This window comes from Eumetopias jubatus, unplaced genomic scaffold, assembly GCF_037043125.1.
Source record: "Eumetopias jubatus isolate StellerSeaLion01/CBP00866 unplaced genomic scaffold, mEumJub1_p1.0 scaffold_3, whole genome shotgun sequence".
NCBI classification, from domain to species: domain Eukaryota; kingdom Metazoa; phylum Chordata; class Mammalia; order Carnivora; family Otariidae; genus Eumetopias; species Eumetopias jubatus.
Genome location: NW_028274809.1, coordinates 62,137,826 through 62,157,088, shown reverse-complemented (window position 1 = coordinate 62,157,088; position 19,263 = coordinate 62,137,826). Strand labels below are relative to the sequence as shown.

Below are 19,263 nucleotides of genomic sequence, written 5' to 3'. Positions count from 1 at the left end.
GGTATTATTCCCATTTTACAGATAATAAAACTAAGGTCTTTTGTCCAAGGACACATAATCAGTACAGAACTTGGATTCAAATCTAGGACTTCCTGGCTCCTACTAGACAGTGGTGCCTTGTATACATATGTTGAAATCATAGCACACCTCTAACTAAATTTAATGGTGTTTCTCATTTCCAGAATGCTTTTATAAATGTGGGTCTAACTTTAGAACTGTAAAACGTGTTGTTCCAGACAAGAAGTTATCTATTCTTTTTGCTGTTGTTATTCAAGATTTTAATGATATGATTTCTTGATAAAATTATTTTTCAACTTTTAAAATATCATACAAACGGTTGGTATTTAAAATGTTTTCTCATTGGGGTGCCTGGCTGGCTCAGTTGGAAGGGCATGCAACTCTTGATCTTGGGGTCCTGAATTTGAGCCCCACATGGGGTGTAGAGATTACTTAAATAAAACTTAAAAATGTTTTCTCATTAGTTTCAGTTTTTAACTTTTTGATTATGATCATCGGTTCTCCTTATCCTACATCTACTTCTGTCAATATTTGTCTAAGAGATCTTTTTGCTGCTAAATGAGAATTTATTACTGAGAGCCCTCAGACTAAATTTTGAAAAATACAGTGAATAGTGAAAGGTGTTGGTTGTTATTTGGCCAATTCTCTGTTTCCTACTGAAGTTATTTGTAGTTTCTAGCATTGTTTTTCAAAGGTAGATGTACCTCATTAGGTAAGTCTTCAGCTCTAAAGTCAATACCAAAGACTCTTGTTATATATTAATAGCTTTAGAAGATGCCTCAGAGTTACAGTATCAGTTTTTCATAGGAATGGAAAGGGGTATGTTTGTGTTAGAAAAGGAATTTTGCACTTTTCTTTTAATCATAAAAACCCTAGGGAGAACCAGAGTGGTAGAAATAACAAGGAAGTAGCAGATCTTGAATTCTATTCTTAGTTTTTCCATAGGTACTAGGGTGATCTGGCAAGGTTCTTCCTTTCTCTGGGCCTATTTCCTCATCTGCAGAAATGAGGGAATAGAAGAGATGAAAAAGTTTCCTTCAGCATATGTATTTCTTTAATTATGGTAGAGGTTAGATGGATTGCAGCATTATTTCTATGCCACCATGGTTTCAGTGCAAAACTAGTTAGTAAAATAGCAACTCCTATGTTTTTGATTAAATCAGATAAACTTTCTGATAACTGACTTTCATGTTGAAAGGAAATATTAAAAACAGCTCTTTTTAAAATTTTTTTTAATTTAAATTCAATTAGCCAACATATAGTATATACTTAGTTTCCAAAGTAATTAAAAACAGCTCTTTGATTTAGTTAACACCTATATAAAAAAATGTAAAACTCCACACCTTTCAATTTGAGTTAATATTTTTCTGCTAGAGGAATTTAGGTTTTTTTTATTTTAACACTTTCAGGTTTTTAGACACTTTTATTATAAATTATGTACTTGGTAAAAACAATCTCTTAAGTATAATTGAATTGAAATAAAATGACCAATATATCTTTCATCATTTTATTTCTCTGCTGAAAACATCCCTGTTGTCCATGTTATTAGTTGAACCAGTTTACTGGAAAAACTGGAAATTTGGGAAACTTAACTGGTCTCAAAACTGGGGATAACAAAGTAGAATTTTTGTGAAAAATAATTGAGATACTCTATGTTAAATAATTTCAAAATAGTGCCTGGCATGTAACAAATACTCAGCTAATGTGGGTATTAATAGGATGAAGAAATTTTAAGAGAGGATTTCTGCTGTACATTGACCTATAGACATGAGGCAAAGCAGGTTAAGGTATTTATATTCTGTTTGTTTTAGAGAGATAAGGATGAAACTTACAGATATTAAGAGTGTTAAGTTTCAGTTCCCTTGCCCTCCTCCCATTTCTTCTACCTGCCCCACAGAGTGGAACATTTACTTTGTTCATCCTGTAGCTCTCATATGTCTTAAAATAGCTTCCCAAAACCACAACTACTACTATTACCCCTACTACTACCACACCACCCCCCACAAGAATCATATTGGTGGATCTTAAATTAATCTAAAATATAGTTGGTTTCTAAGTCGTTGCTCAGAGAAACAAAATCTTGTTTCGTTTTGGGTTATTTTAATTTAGAGAGTAAGTGACAACAATATGCTTGTGTTATTTGGCTTCTTTTCTGTCTGGGTTTAAGAATTAATTTCAGTCATATGTCAGAAAGTACTATCTGATTTTCTAAAAAATGACTTTTTAGTCACACATGTTTTTGAGTATTTGTGGCAGAAAAATCTAATCCATTCCTTGTCATTTTTACCGCCAAAAAAGGACATGTGATATGAAAGCAAAATTTAGGGTTTTCTTCTGAATGATTTCGGAGAAAAGGCTCTTCCCCCCGCCCAAATCTCATGAGCAGAATTTTGTTGAAAGCTAACACTCATAGATTATTGTTAAGGTTTAGACTGAAGAATGGAAACAGCTAGAATAACTGTGCTAAGTAATATTGTTATTTCAGTTCTTTTTTCCTCATGTTGAATCAAAAGATAATGAAATCACAATTCAGTCTAAAGAGGATTTAGGGGAAAATACTACATAAATAATTTCATCTAACAGCAATTTATGTGGATGTCATTGTCAGTATCACTCAGGTTAGGGTATTGATAATAGTAAATCTTTGTTAGGGACAACCGCAGGAGTGAGAAGTGCCAGTTGTCAAGTCTGATGCATAAAGCCAAGGAAAAGTAGGTCTGTGACAGGAGATGAGGAAAACAAACCATTCCAGTATTAATATTGAGCATAAGAATAGTCCAGATTCCAGTAGAAGTTTTTTGGATATATATTTCAGTATTTACCTTAAAAGAGAGCATGAAGTAGTTGATACTTAAACTTGGTGAATTATAATTATCATGGGAAATATTTCCACATGAATTAGCTAGAAATTTTGTCTGAATTTTGTCCTGGAAGAATTGTGTGAACTTTCTAATTACCTTTTCTTCAATTTATTTAGATCAACTGTTCCATGTATTAGCCTTGCACATGCGGCTTTATAGCATTGATTCTGAGTATAATCCCTGGAGAAAGCTTACGCAATTAGTAGAAGAGGTGAATTCGCAGTAAGTATTACTGAGAGATTAAAGTAAATTAAAACTGTTTTTGAGAAACAGTTACATATTGAAATAGAATTAAAATTCTTTATGAATATGTGAATTTTCCTTATTAAACATAGAAATATATAAAAAATGTTTACCATTATACTTGCGGTAAAAATTGTATAAAAACTCATACCAAGCAAGAAAATGTTTTAAAGAATCCCATTAATTTTTATGCAGTTAAAAAGTTTGAATGGAGGTGCACAATGACTGATTGCCCCTCTTTTTATGTCAGAATTGATCAGTGGGTTCAGGTAGCCTTAGTTTGATACCTTTATTGTAAAGTTCTCCATCAGCCTTACACCCAGTAATTTTTGTAACCCATCATGATTCTTGCCTAACTCTAGTATTTCATTAGGTAATTCAAAGTGTGATTTAAAAAACAAAACAAAACAAAAACAAAAAACCTTACTTCTTATTTATTAGCTAGGAATGATTTTTTTAATAAAGGAAAACTTTCCCATATCATCTCTTTGGTTACCCTGAAATATAGTTTGGCATGATGAATGCTTGATTTTTCCCAGTTTATAAGTTTTCAAAGAAGTGAGTTGATGCCCTAGCAACTTCCAGTGGTGACCAGTAAGTTGTGGTTATTTATTTGATGATATCATAATTTTTATATATTTGATGTTGTTCACTCCATTTCAGACACTTTTCAGTGCAAATTGTCCCTTTTTATTTTATTTTAATTTTTATTGAAGTATAATTGACATACCATATCCTATTAGTTTTATGCATACATTCATAGAGATTCAGTGTTTCTGTACATTACAAAATGATCTCCACAGTAAGTCTAGTCACCATCTGTCACTGTACAAAGTTATTACAATGTTACTGACTATAGTCCCTATGCTGTATATTACATCCCCATGGCTTATTTTATTAACTAGAAATTTGTACCTCTTAATCCCCTTCACCTATTTCACCCATCCCCAATTCCTCTCCACTCTGGTAACCATCAGTTTGTTTCCTGTATTTATGAGTTTGCTTCTGATTTGTTTTGTCTGCTTGGTTGTTTTGTTTTTTAGATTCCACATGTAAGCGTGAGATCATATAGAATTTGTCCATCTGACTTAATTTCACTGAGCGTAATACCCTCTAGGTCCATCCATGTTGTCACAAATGGCATGATTTCATTCTTTTTTATGGCTGAGTAATGTTCTATTGTACGTGTGTGTGTGTGTGTGTTTGTGTGTGTGTATGTACACACGCGTGTATATATACACATCACACCTTCTTTATCTATCTATTGATGGACACTTAGGTTGCTTCCATATCTTGGTTATTGTAAATAATGCTGCCGTGAACATAGAGGTGTGTATATCTCTTCCCTAGTGCTGGCAAGAATGTGGAGACAAGGGAACCCTCATACACTGTTAGTGGGAATGTAAATTGGTACAGCCACTATGGAGGTTCCTCAGAAAATTAAAAATAGAACTACCACCATACAATCCTGCAATTCTGCTTCTAGGTATTTACCCAAAGAAAGTGAAGACACCGATTTGAAGAGATATATATTGCTCTCTTTTAGGTTAGTGAGAATCCCTTTAGGATGGCTGTTGTACGTTGACATGATCCAGGTAGTCTTTGATAATATCCTTGCTTTCTGGCACAATAAGTTAATTTAGGCTTATTTTGTACATTTTACACTCTCTACCTGGCATCAGCCATTTCTCTGTGGAGTTCCTTTTAATGGGAAATGGTATTTAGAGATGACAATCTGGTATATATCACTGTTGTGTTACCACAATAATTTATAGGCTTATAGGCCATTCCAGTGGACAGTTAGGAAGTCTTTTTTAAAAGATTTATTTATTTTAGAGAGAGAGAGCAGACAAGCAGGGGGAGGGAGAGGGACAGGCAGATTCTGCCCTGAGTGTGGAGCCAGACGTGGGGCTCGATCTCAGGACCCTGAGATAATGACCAGAGCCGAAATCAAGAGTCAGTCATTTAACTGACTGAGCCACCCAGGCACCTCATAAGTTTTTTTTTTTTTTAATGAGTAAAAGATCCTGAGTTCTTACTGGTATTTGTAATTCAAATATAAGATTGCAAAGTTATATTTTACTTCTTTTTTGTTATTTCCATCTTTTTTCTCTTATTCTGAAAAATCTGTTTATAATATTAACTTTATTACTACTTCCATCACCTACAGTATAACAATAATTATTTTGAAAAAAATGATATTATTACTGACTGTAAGTTCTTTTGACCTAGAGCATATACCACTAGGGATGTACAGGCAAAACATTGTTTTTAAGTCATTTAAAGGAACTTTTTTTCTTGTGTCTTTATGCCTTCAACTTGATTTATAGTGAGATTCGCTTGTTTCAGTTCTTTTTTTCTCAGTATTTAAAGATTACATTTTCCCCCTTGATTTATTATCTTAATTTTGTAAAACTTATATTTTTCCAAATATAAGGAAAAACTGTGTGATAAAGTAAATTCAGAGGCCTCTATCTCCCATTCATGCCCATTTGCATTTCTTTTTGGGAACTCTTTTTCTGTTGCCCATTTCTAAAAATTGAATTGTTGGTGTTTTTCCTCTTCATTTTAAAAACATGTTTATAAATCATGGATATTAGTCTTTTGTATTTTAAGTTGCAAATATATTTCAGTAGATTGTCAAGTATGTTTTTAGTTAATGATTTTTTTGCCATCCAAAGTTTTTTCTTTAATGTCATGTTTATTAATCTTTTTGTTTATTAATTCTGGAATTTGACTCATCTTTATTCAGGTCTTACCCCCCTCCCTGGTTATAAAGAAATTCACTCGGGTTTCTTTTCCTTTTTTTTTTAATTGAGATATTATTGACATATAAACATTATATTAGTTTCAGGAGTAATGAAACTGATTAGAACATAATGATTTGATATTTGTATATATTGTGAAATGATCACCGTAGTAAGTCTAGTTAACATCTGTCACTGCACGTAATTACAGTCTTTTTTTTCTTGTGATGAGAACTTCTAAGTTCTCTTACCAACTTTTTTTTTTTTAAGATTTTACTTATTTTTGTGTGCGCGTGCACAGGAGAGAACAAACATGGGGGTGGGGCAAGGAAGAAGCAGACTCCCTGCTGAGCAGGGAGCCTGATGCGGGACTTGATCCCAGGACCCTGGGATCATGACCTGAGCTGAAGGCAGATGCTTAACTGACTGAACCACCCAGGCACCCTCTTAGCAACTTTCAAATACACAGCACAGTATTATTAACTATAGTCACCATGCTGTACATTACATCCCCATATTGTCAAAAATGGCAGGGTTTCCTTCTTTTTTTTTAATGGATGAATAGGTATTCCTCTGTGTGTGTGTGTGTGTTTGTGAGTGTCTATTACATTTCCTTTATCCATTCATCCATTGATGGACACTTGGATTGTTTCCTTGTCTTGGTGACTGTAAATAAAGCTGTAGTGAACTTGAGGATGCATATATTTTTTTGAGTTACTGTTTTTATTTCCTTTGGATAAATACCCAGAAGTGGAATTGCTGGATCATATGGTAGTCGTATTTTTAGTTTTTTTGAGGAACCTCCATACTGTTTATTATAATGGCTGTACCAGTTTACATTCCCACCAGCAATGCACAAAGGTTCTTTTTTGCCACATTCTTATCAACACTTGGTATTTCTTTTTGATAATAGCCATGTTAACAGTTGTGAAGTGATATCTCATTGTGGTTTTGATTTGCATTTCCTTGATGATTAGTGATGTTGAGCACCTTTTCAGTACCTTTTGGTCATCTGTATGTATTCTTTGGGAAAATGTCTGTTCAGATCCTCTGCTCATTTTTTAATTGGCTTGTTTTTTTGGTATTGAGTTGTATGAATTCCTTATATATTTTGGATATTAACCTCTTACCAGGTGTACGATTCTTCTAATACTTCTCTGACTTCAGTTTTTACATTTGGATCTCTATTTGGAATTTATCATGATATCTGATATAAGAAATGGATCCAATTTTATTTTTTTCCATATAGCTACCAGATGTCCTATTGCTTTGCCTTCCCTACAATAGTAAATTAAAACAGAACTACAAAAAAAAAAAAAAAAGAAAGGGGAAAAAAAGGTGAGAAAGCACTTTGTTTACTGATGTGGAAAGATCTCCATCAAGATACAATGTTAAGAGAAAAATACAGGAGAAAAAATGTGCACATTATGCCACCACTTGTGTAATCAAGTAGGGCTGAGAAAGTTCATTTGTATTTGCTTGTTAAAACAAACCAGACCCACACATATCTGGGTATTGGATTTATAGCGTAGATGGCACTGAGGAGCAGTGAGGGAAGCATAGCCTTTACAATAAATGGTGCTGGGTTAATTGGAAATTTGTATGAGAAGTAATAATATTGACCCCTATCTCATACAGAACCTACTCACATTTTGCCAGTTGTTTCAGAAATGTCCTAGAAATGCAAATGCAATGCAAAGAGAATTCAAGATTGTTCTTGCGTTTAGAGTGTCCTATCTCATTTCCTTTAATCTGAAATTGTTCCCAACTTTTTCTTTGTATTTCATGACATTAACATTTTTTTTTAAAGAGCTCAGGCCAATTATTTTGTAGACTCCCTCAATTTATTTTTATTTATTTTTAAATTTTTAAAAAGATTTTATTTGACAGAGAGAGAGACACAGAGACACACAGAGAGAGAGGGAACACAAGCAGTGGGGGAATGGGAAAGGGAGAAGCAGGCTTCTGCAGAGTGGGGAGCCTGATGTGGGGCTCGATCCCAGGACCCTGGGATCCTGACCTGAGCCAAAGGCAGACGCTTAACGACTGAGCCACTCAGGCCCCCCTCCCTCAATTTATTTTTGTTCAGTAGTTTCTTGTGGTTAGATTCAGATGATAAACTTTTGGCAGAAATATCACAAAAGTAACATATTCTTTTTAGTGCATCGTATTAGGTACATGCTGTTGATTTGTCTTGTTATTGATGATAATGACTCTGATCACTTGGTTAATGTGGTATCTGCCATTTTTTTTAACTAAATTTATTATTTCATCCTTTGTAATTAGTAATTACAGTTGCCTTCTGTAATACTTTGAGGCTATGAATATATTCTGCTACTTCTCAAAAAAATGTGTGTATGTTTTGTGTTTATAGACAAAATTAGCAAGCTATGAGTGTTTTGCATGTTATGGCTAAGGAAAGTTACGTTTCTTGACTTTAGCTTGTAATTTTCTTTCCTAGCTAGACTTGCATCCTCAAGGGCAGGAATGTGTACAAGTAAAATATTAGAAGACCTAATTCTCTGAGTCTAAAGATGTTTAGCAAACAAAAGGTTTCCTAAGTGTAGTATTGATGAATTAAAAGTTTTAAGGACTAGACATAGGTACTATGCTTTCAATACTGTTTGTCAGATGTGTTCTTACCAACTCCTAGGATTTAATACCCACTTAGGTTAGGAGTAAATGCTGTGAACACTTAACCAGTGATTGTTTCATGCTAGGTATTTTTGAGCTTTGCGTATATAATCTAATTTAATCATCACTATAACTGTATACACGAGGTACCATTGTTATCCCAAGTTTTACATATGAAGAACCTGAGGCTTAGAAAAATTAATTGGGGTGCCTGGGGGGCTCAATCAGTTAAGCATCTGACTCTTGATCTCAGCTCAGCTCAGGTTCTTGATCTGAGGGTCATGAGTTCAGGCTCCATGTTGGGCTCCATGCTGGGTGTGGAGCCTACTTAAAAAAAAGAAAACATGGTTTTTAGGGGCACACAGCTGTTAAGAAATGGGGTGGCATTTGAATCCATATCTTTCTGATTCAAGATCCTAAGTCTTAACTATTACCCTGTTTCCTTTCTTAGTAGTAAGAGATCCAAGCAATTTCTGGAAAATCTGGTTGATCCTCCCCCCCCGTATTTGTTCTCATTTTTATGGTTCTTTAACTCACTAACTTATAATATTATAGTTGATTATAGTATGATATCGGTGTTTCCTACTTATATATTAGATTTTAGAAAAGACTGAAGTATCTTTTTCTATTTTCTCACTTTTAATACTTGCCCAACATAAAATTTATGTCTAATGATAGAGGTTTCTCATATATACATTTTTCTTTAATCCTCTTGAAAGTTATTTATTTCCTTTTAATCTCACTGTGTTGATAATCACTTTGGTTTAAAAAAAAAAAGGAAACTCAAGCCTATTAAATCTGATCCACCATTTCCTCTTATCATCCATAGAGTTGATAGAAGTATACAGTTTTTATAATCTGGATTTTGAAGATTATTTAAAAACTTTAAGAAATAAATAATTACGTATTTTAAGATATTTTTTATATTTTAAAATATTAAACATTAAAAGTGTAAACATTTGTCATTGCAAATGGCAAGGTTTCAATTTTTTATGGTTGCATAATATTCCATTGTGTGTGTGTGTGTGTGTGTGTGTGTGCGTGTGCGTGTGTGTATTCCACATCTTTATCCATTCATCTGTTGATGGACATCTGGCCTCTTCCCATGAACATAGTTATCACAATGATGGTATTAAACCCCACAGTCAAAATTTTTCATTCTCTTTTCTAAATGGGGTATATCCACTCATTCATTCATTCTGATTATGTGCCTGCTGTGTGCCAGGAAAGATCCATTTCTGTGTCTTCAGAATGATTGTTTTTGTCTTTGCAGCCAACAAGCTCCAGGTTATTATTATAAATTTTTTTCCTGATTATAAAATTATATTTAGGTACAATGTTTAGAATGTGCAAAAATGGTAAGGAAAAAAATGAAAGAATCCACAATATTTATTTATAATTTAGTTTTTTATATTAACATATAACGTATTATTTGTTTCAGGGGTACAGTTCTATGATTCATCAGTCTTATATAATACCAAGTGCTCCTTACATCACATACCCTCCCCAGTGTCCATCACCCAGTTACCCTAGCCCCCCACACTCCTCCCCTCCAGCAACCCTCAGTTTATTTCCTAAGAGTAAGAGTCTCTTATGCTTTGTCTCCCTCTCTTGTTTCATCTTGTTTCATTTTTTCCTCTCTTCCCCTATGATCCTCTGCCTTGTTTCTTAAGTTCCAAATATCAGTGAGATCATATGATAATGGTCTTTCTCTGATTGACTTATTTCACTTAGCATGATGCCCTCTAGTTCCATCCATGTTGTTGCAAATGGCAAGGTTTCAATTTTTGATGGCTGCGTAATATTCCTGTGTGTATGTGTGTGTGTGTGTGTGTGTGTGTGTGTGTGTGTGTGTGTGTGTGTGTATTCCACATCCTTATCCATTCATCTGTCGATGGACATCTGGCCTCTTTCCATAGTTTGGCTATTGTGGACATTGCTGCTATATACATTGGGGTGCAGGTGCCCCTTTGGATCACTACATTTGTATATTTGGGGTAAATCCCCAGTAGTGCAATTGCTAGGTCATAGGGTAGCTCTATTTTCAACTTTTTGAGGAACCTCCATACTGTTTTCCAGATTGGCTGCACCAGCTTGCATTCCCACCAACAGTGTAAGAGGGTTCCCCTTTCTCCACATTCTCGCCAACATTTGTTGTTTCCTGACTTGTTAATTTTAGCCATTCTGACTGGTGTAGGTGGTATATCTCGTTGTGGTTTTGATTTGTATTTCCGTAATGCCAAATGATGTTGAGCACTTTTTCATGTGTCTGTTGGCCATTTGGATGTCTTCTTTGCAGAAATGTCTGTTCATGTCTTCTGCCCATTTCTTGATTGGATTATTTGTTCTTTGGGTGTTGAGTTTGATAAGTTTTTTTTTTAGATTTTGGATACTAGCCCTTTATCTGATATGTCATTTGCAAATATCTTCTCCCATTCTGTCGGTTGTCTTTTGGTTTTGTTGACTCTTTCCTTTTTTTTTTCTTTATCTTGATGAAGTCCCAATAGTTCATTTTTGCCCTTGCTTCCCTTGCCTTTGGAGACATGTCTAGCAAGAAGTTGCTGCGGCTGAGGTTGAAGAGGTTGCTGCCTGTGTTCTCCTCAAGGATTTTGATGGATTCCTGTCTCACATTTAGGTCTTTCCTCCATTTTGAGTCTATTTTTGTGTATCATGTGAGGAAATGGTCCAGTTTCATTCTGCATGTGGCTGTCCAATTTTCCCAACACCATTTGTTGAAGAGACTGTCTTTTCTTTCCTGCTTTGTTGAAGATTAGTTGACCATAGAGTTGAGGGTCCATTTCTGGGTTCTCTATTCTGTTCCATTGATCTATGTGTCTGTTTTTGTGCCAGTACTATACTGTCTTGATAATTACAGTTTTGTAATAGAGCTTGAAGTCCGGAATTGTGATGCCACCAGCTTTGGTTTTCTTTTTCAACATTCCTTTGGCTATTCAGGATCTTTTCTGGTTCCATACAAATTTTAGGATTATTTGTTCCAGCTCTGTGGAAAACGTTGATGGTATTTTGATAGGGATTGCATTGAATGTGTAGATTGCTCTGGGTAGCATAGACATTTTAACAGGATTTGTTCTTCCAATCCATGAGCATGGAACATTTTTCCATTTTTCTGTGTCTTCCTCAATTTCTTTCATGAGTATTCTATAGTCTTGGAGTAGAGATCCTTTGTCTCTTTGGTTAGGTTTATTCCTAGCTATCATATGGTTTTGGGTGCAGTTGTAAATGGGATTGACTCCTTAATTTCTCTGTCTTCTGTCTTGTTGTTGGTGTATACAAAAGCAACTGATTTCTGTGCATTGATTTTATATCCTGCCACTTTACTGAATTCCTGTATGAGTTCTAGCAATTTTGGGGTGGAGTCTTTTGGGTTTTCCACATAGAGTATCATGTCATCTGCAAAGAGTGAGAGTTTGATTTCTTCTTTACCTATTTGGATGCCTTTTATTTTTATTGTCTGATTGCTGAGGCTAGGACTTCTATACTATGTTGAACAGCAGTGGTGAGAGTGGACATCCCTGCCATGTTCCTGGCCTTAGGGAAAAAGCTCTCAGTTTTTCCCCATTGAGAATGATATTTGCTGTGGGTTTGTCATAGATGGCTTTTATGATATTGAGGTATGTACCTTTTATCCCTACACTGTAAAGAGTTTTAATCAAGAAAGTATGCTGAACTTTGTCAAATGGTTTTTCTGCAACTATTGAGAGGATCATATGGTTCTTGTTCTTTTATTAATGTATTGTATCACATTGATTGATTTGCAGATGTTGAACCAACCTTGCAGCCCAGAAATAAATTCCAGTTGGTCGTGGTGAATAATCCTTTTACTGTACTGTTGGATCCTATTGGCTAGTATCTTGTTGAGAATTTTTGCATCTATGTTCACCAGGGATATTGGTCTGTAATTCTCCTTTTTGGTGAGGTCTTTGTCTGGTTTGGGGATCAAGGTAATTAATGTTGGCCTCATAAAAAGAGTTTGGAAGTTTTCCTTCCATTTCGATTTTTTGAAACAGCTTCAGAAGAATAGGTATTAATTCTTCTTTAAATGTTTGGTAGAATTCTCCTGGAAAGCCATCTGGCTCTGGGCTCTTGTTTGTTAGGAGATTTTTGCTTACTGCTTCAGTTTCCTTACTGGTTATGGGTCTGTTCAGGTTTTCTATTTCTTCTTCCTGGTTCAGTTTTGGTAGTTTATACGTCTCTAGGAATGCATCCATTTCTTCCAAATTGCCTAATTTGTTGGCATATGAGAACATAATATGTTCGGGGCGGCTGGGTGGCTCAGTTGGTTAAGCGTCTGCCTTTGGCTCAGGTCATGATCCCAGGGTCCTGGAATCGAGCCCCACATCGGGTTCCTGGCTCAGTGAGGAGCCTGCTTCTCCCTCTCCCCACTGCTCATGCTCTCTCTCGCTGTCTCTCTCTCTAATAAATTTAGAAAAGAGAGAACATAATATGTTCTTATAATTGTTTGTATTTCTTTGGTGTTGGTTGTGATCTCTCCTCTTTCATTCATGATTTTATTTATTTGGGTCTTTTCTCTTTTCTTTTTGTTAGGTCTGGCCAGGGGTTTATCATTCTTATTAATTCCTTTAAAGACCCATCTCCTAGTTTGTTGATCTGTTCTACTGTTCTTTAGGTTTCTATTTCATTGATTTCTATTCGAATCTTTGTTATTTCTCTTCTCCTGCTGCGTTTAGGCTTTATTTGCTGTTCTTTCTCCAGCTTCTTTAGGTATAGGGTTAGGTTTTGTATTTGAGACCTTTCTTGTTTCTTGAGAAAGTTTTGTATTGTTATATACTTTCCTCTTAGGACCGCCTTTGCTGCATCCCAAAGATTTTGAACAGTTGTGTTTTCATTTTCATTTGTTTCCATGATTTTTTTAAAATTCTTCTTTAATTTCCTGGTTGCCTATTCATTATTTAGTAAGATGCTCTTTAGCTTCCATGTATTTGAGTTCTTTCCAACTTTCTTCTTTTGATTTTGTTCAAGTACCAAAGCATTATGGTCCAAAAATATGCAGGGAATGATCCTAATACATCTTGCTAATGTCCATATTGATTATTTCCCTGGCACTCAGTACTACCTCTTGTTCTCTTTTTTAAGGTGAGTTTTTCCATCTTGTCTTCTGTCCAGAGAAGAATAGATGAACGACAGAGCAAAATACTAAAATGGCAACAGTTATCCCAGAGAAATACACACTAAACAAATCAGAAGAGACTGAAACTGGGGGTGACTGGATTCTTTGTGTATTTTGGTCTGTTTTTTAGAAAACTAGATCCCAAAATTATAAAGAAAGAAAAACTTATATATGTACAAAAGTAGAATTAAATACAATGAAAAGATAGATTGTAACTGTAAAAATGGAAATTAAAAGAAAAAACAAAAGAGAAAACAACAACATCAAAAAAGAAAAAACAACAACAACAACAAAAGGAACGGTTATATAAACAAGTGAACAGAACAGAGCAGTACACTATCTACTGAGTGTCTTTTGGTCAGTTTGTTAGAGGAAACTACATCTCAAAATTGTAAAGGAAGAAAAACTTATATATACAAAAATAATATTAAATACATTGAAAGATTAGAATGTAACTGTAAGAATGAAAATTAAAAAAGACTTTAACAAAACAACCCCCCCCAAAACCCAAAACAAAACAAAACAAAAAAAAGGAAGAAGAAGAAAAAAAAGAGAATATGATCAGGCAGGTGAATAGAACATAGCCATACACTAGATTTGGGGTGTATTTTGGTCTGTTAGAAGAAAATGCATCTGAACATTTTAAAGAAAGAAAAACATATATATATATAAGATTAAATACAATGAAGGGATAGAATGTGAGTATAAAAATGAAAATTAAAAAAGATTTTTAAAAAGTTGATAAAATAAGGTTGAAAAGGAAAGAAGAAATATTTTTTAAAAAAGAAAAAATAATAAAATTAAAAAAAATTGAAGTTGAAAGACTAAAGAATCATGGGGGAAAAGCCATGAGTTCTATGTGCTGTATCCCCCTAGTGCTGGAGTTTTGCAGTTCTCATTGATGAGTAAACTTGGTCTTGGCTGGATATTCTTGCTAATCTTCTGGGGGAGGAGCCTCTTGCATTGATTCTCAAGTCTTTGCCCCAGGCGGAATTGCACTGCAATTGCCTGGGGACAGGCTAAGTAATCTGCTCCAGTTTGCTCTGCTGCTCTAAGGCTTGCTCTACTGCTCTACGTGGCTTTTGTTCCCTGAAGGCTTTCCCCGCAGCTTTAGAGGATAAGAATGAAAATGGTGGCCTCCCAGTCTCCACTCCAGAGCCCAAAACTCTGGGCCCCACTCCTCAGTGAGCCCTCAGAGAAAAGCAGTCAATCACTCCTGTCTCTCTGGTCTCTGCCCCCATTCCGTGTTTACCTGGCCTATGACTGAGCGTTTCTGTCTCTGGCTCACGACCCCGTTTGGAGTCTCCAAACCCAGCAGGCTCCTGTAGTGCCGCTCCCACACTGCTCCTTCCCCAGGGAGGAACGGGCATCTTCTCGCTTCTGCTGCTTGTTGGGTCCCTGCTCAGAGAGCCAGTGGCCTGACTGTGTCATGGATCATGGTTTATGGCAACCCTGAGCTGAGAGCCCACTCCAGTGCTCACTCTTTGCAGCTGGCTTCTCCTGCTCCAATAGCTGGGAGCTCTGCCGCCCTCAGGCACTCCTGGTCTTCCTGTGACCCTGAGGGTCCTGAGACCACACTGTCCCAGCGAGGGTTCTCCCTCCCGCTTAGCCACCAGAGCGACGTCCCTCACTAGAGCAGACTTCTAAAAGTTCTGATTTTATGCTCTGCTGCTTTATCAGTTGCCAGTAGCCGGCTGACAGAGGCTCCCTTCCCCCTACGGTCTATCTTCCCATATATTGCTTCGGATTCACTTCTCCACACCTCCTACTTTGCAGAAAGTGGTCACTTTTCTATTCATAGAGTTGCAGCTATTCTTTTCTTCAATCTCCGGTTGAGTTCGTAGGTGTTCAGAATGGTTTGATAGCTATCTAGCTGAATTCCTGGGACCAGATAAAATTAAGGTCTCCTACTCCTTCACCATCTTGGACTCTCTCCCTGAAAGAATCCAAAATCTTATAACCCACATGTTATATATAGTTTATTATAATTTCATGAATTCATGGACTATAAAAATGAGAGCAAATATGAGGGGGAAATCAGTCCTGTTTTCTGGGAATTCCTCTAACATTGTTAACATTTTGAAATATTTATTTCCAGTTTCTTTTTTTCTGAATATATATTCTGAATTTTTAAATACTATTTGAATCATACTATACCAGTTTTAGAATCTGTTTTTTAAAATTAACACATAACAACCAAATTCTCACATCATTAAAAATTCCTTAACATACCTAATTTATGTATTCATTCCTATTGTTAATCTTTTAAATTGTTTCTCCTTTTCTACCATAATATCAGATGATATATTAAGCTGTTCTTGACATGTTAGATATAATCTCAGAACTCTAAAATAACGTGAAAGCATATATTTTGTTTTTGTCATTTATTTTATAAATATTCACATAGTGTCAGGCACTGTGTTACATAGCACAACATTGCTTTTTGGAAAGATTGTACCTATATAAGCTTTCACTGGCAATGTAGGGATATTCCCATTTCTGTTAATCTTGAGTATTAGCACTTTACAAACATATTTTGGGCTAGTTTGATATATAAAAAAATGGATTCTAAAGTAATAGAAATTTGTTTAATAAAACAAAAGTAAAGTTAACTTCATATAAATGTTTCATGTTTACTAGCTATTTGTGTATATTCTTTGTGAATTGTATGTTTAGAACATCTGTCCATTTTTCTGTTGGCATCTTATTTAAAAAAATTATCTATTACTAAACAGATGAACATAGGAGAAGGGAAGGAAAAATAAAATAAGATGAAAGTAGAGAGGGAGGCAAACCATAAGAAACAGAAAGTTTCTGTTTCTCTAGGAAACAAAGTTGTTGGAGGGGAGGTCGGTGGGGGGAAGGGATAATTGGGTGATGGGCATTAAGGAGGGCACTTGATGTAATTTTAGAGCACTGGGTGTTATATGCAGCTGATGAATCACTAAATTCTGCCCTTGAAACTAATAATATGGTATCTGTTAACTAAATTGAATTTAATTAAAGAATTATCTGAGTGAGTCTTTACAACTTAAAATAGTAAACCTTATTTTTTTCATAGGTGTTGAAACTTTTTTCCAAAATACGTTTGCCGTTTAATTTTATATTACTTTTCTTGACATATTAAAGGTTTGAAAATTTCATGTAGCCAAACCAGTCAAGCCCCATATTTCTTATTTTTTCTGGTTACTTTCATACTTAGAAGACCTGTCTAGCCCATTCAAGTTCTGGTGTTTACCTTTAGAATATGTTTTATTACACATTCTATTACAATGTGTTTCCTGCCTTAGGGTTTATAATACCTACTCATATATTCTTTGTAGAATTTTCTTATGGGATGATTTTTTAAAATATTGAAATTTATTTTCATCAGTAGTAGTGCGTGAAGATATAAAATTTATTTTCAAATAACTAGCTAATTTTTTGGCAATTTTACATCCCATGTATTATGTACTAAATGTTTGTATTTTATGATCCTGATGAGGAACTTTCCACTTTGTTCTGTTGACCTACAAGCCTATATCTGTGATAAAAACATTTTATCACAGAAGAACCATTCTGGTTTACTTATTGAGGAGATATGTTACGTGTATGTCTCTGATTAGATTAGGCTTCACTCATTTCTTCCACCCCCGATCCCATCCCCTACTTCCCAATTTTTCTTTGCTGTTCTCACCGGCTTATTCTTCCAGATGATCTTTAGAACCATTTTCTAAGCCCTTCCCTTCACTTGTGATTTTGATTAGAATTATCTTAAATTCATAAGTTAATCTTGGGAAAATAGTTATCTTTATAGTAGACAGTTTCCCAACGAAGAACATTCCCCATTTTTTAAAAGCAATTATTAAGCCCAATGTGGGACTTGTAATCATGACCCCGAGATCAACAGTTGCATACTTTACCAACTGATCCAGCCAGGGACCCCAGGACATTCCCCATTTTTTAAAAAAAAATTTTTTTGTGGGTGCCCATGGGTGGCTCAGTCAGTTAAGCGTCTGCCTTTGATCCCAGGTCATGATCCCAGGGTCCTGGGATTGAGCCCCACATTAGCTGTCCAGTTTTTGTCTCTTTTTCCACCTGTTTGTCCATCTAGCCATCCATTCATTTTTCATTTTTAAATTTATTCAGCTGGTTTTTATAAACTGTTTTAATCCAGGCATCAGGGAAATGATGGCAAACAAGATATAGCTTCTGTGAAAGGTTTCCTTTTTTTCTTTTTTCCAGGGCACTTAACAGTGTAGAGGATGAATTAGGAGAACATAAAATTGGGGAGATTGAGTAGTGAGAAGGCAGTGGCTATAGAATGACAAAGAAGAATAAAGATAGTTGTTAGGACTTACTGACAATTAAATATGGAGTAAGAGAAGATAGGTTCAGGATATCTCCAAGATCCTGCCTTATTTATTCATTATATTTTTATTGTGTGTATATTATATTACATTCAGACATTGTGCTACCTGCTAGAGGTTATAATAAATAAGCCACATCAAGACTAAGAACATAGAAGGGAGAGTAGATTGGTTATGGCTAGGAGGGGTTGTTTGTGTAGAATAGAGTAGAATGATCATGAGTTCAGTTTCAGGCATGGTCAGGTTGAGCTGCCTGTTAGATATACAAGTGGAGATAGTGACTATTCAGATAGAGAGTTAGAGTCATAGCTAAAGATACAGACTTGGGAGTCATCAATGTATATAGCTGGTGATTGGAGTCATGGGTTAGGAGGTCTTTCAAAATGAGTCCTTTATATTAAAAGAGAGTGGGAATTGGAGCCTTGGGAAACAGCACCATTTCTAGGTTAGTCAGAGGAAGAACTTGTCAAGAAAACTAAAGTAATCAGAGAGTTAGAAGGGAACCTGGGAGAGTGTTTCACAAAAGCCAAGAGAATTTTCTAGACAAAAATGTTCAACCATATGCAGAGTTAAAGGTCAGTAAGATAAAGATTGAAAAATGTCCACTAGATTTGGTAATTAGGAGATCATTGTTGGCCATGTGGAAAACCATTTTTGGGGGGATTTGAATAATAGATGAGCAAATGGTAGCCCCTCCCCCATTTTTTAAAAAAGAACTTTGGGCTTATAAAAAAGAGAGACTGGAGAGACAAATAGTAGGTTTCATAGCATTAATGGAAAGTTAGCTTTGGAGAGGGAGACAAGTAAAATAAAGGGATATCTGTAGGGGGCGCCTGGGTGGCTTAGTCATTAAGCGTCTGCCTTCGGCTCAGGTCATGATCCCAGTGTCCTGGGATCAAGTCCCACATCGGGCTCCCTGCTCGGTGGGAGGCCTGCTTCTCCCTCTCCCACTCCCACTCCCTCTCCCACTCCCACTCCATGCTTGTGTTCCTGCTCTCTCTCTCTCTGTCAAATAAATAAATAAAATCTTAAAAAAAAAAAGGGGATATCTGTAGAAAATGGAGACATTTAAAGAGCTGTCTTCCTCTGGCACGTAAAAGCTTCAAAGCAGTGGTGTCCATTGCCTGACATATAGTAAGTAATCAGTATTTGTTGAATTATAGAGCCCAATAAAAGAGTTGAATAATTTTTGTTCACCCTAAATCTAGTCTGAATTATAGTTTCAAAATATATTCAATTCTAGAAGCTTAAGATTTGCTTTT

General features: G+C 35.5%; 1 protein-coding gene across 2 annotated transcripts in view; it reads left to right on the top strand.

The window, feature by feature from the left end:
• UBR3 (ubiquitin protein ligase E3 component n-recognin 3) overlaps nucleotides 1-19,263 on the top strand; it is a 223,962-nt gene that overhangs the window by 161,216 nt on the left and 43,483 nt on the right. For both annotated transcript variants that reach the window (XM_088021641.1, XM_088021642.1), the window contains exon 31: nucleotides 2,996-3,101. In XM_088021641.1, coding sequence (XP_087877767.1) covers nucleotides 2,996-3,101 — 106 coding nt within the window. The remainder of the gene's footprint in view (nucleotides 1-2,995; nucleotides 3,102-19,263) is intronic.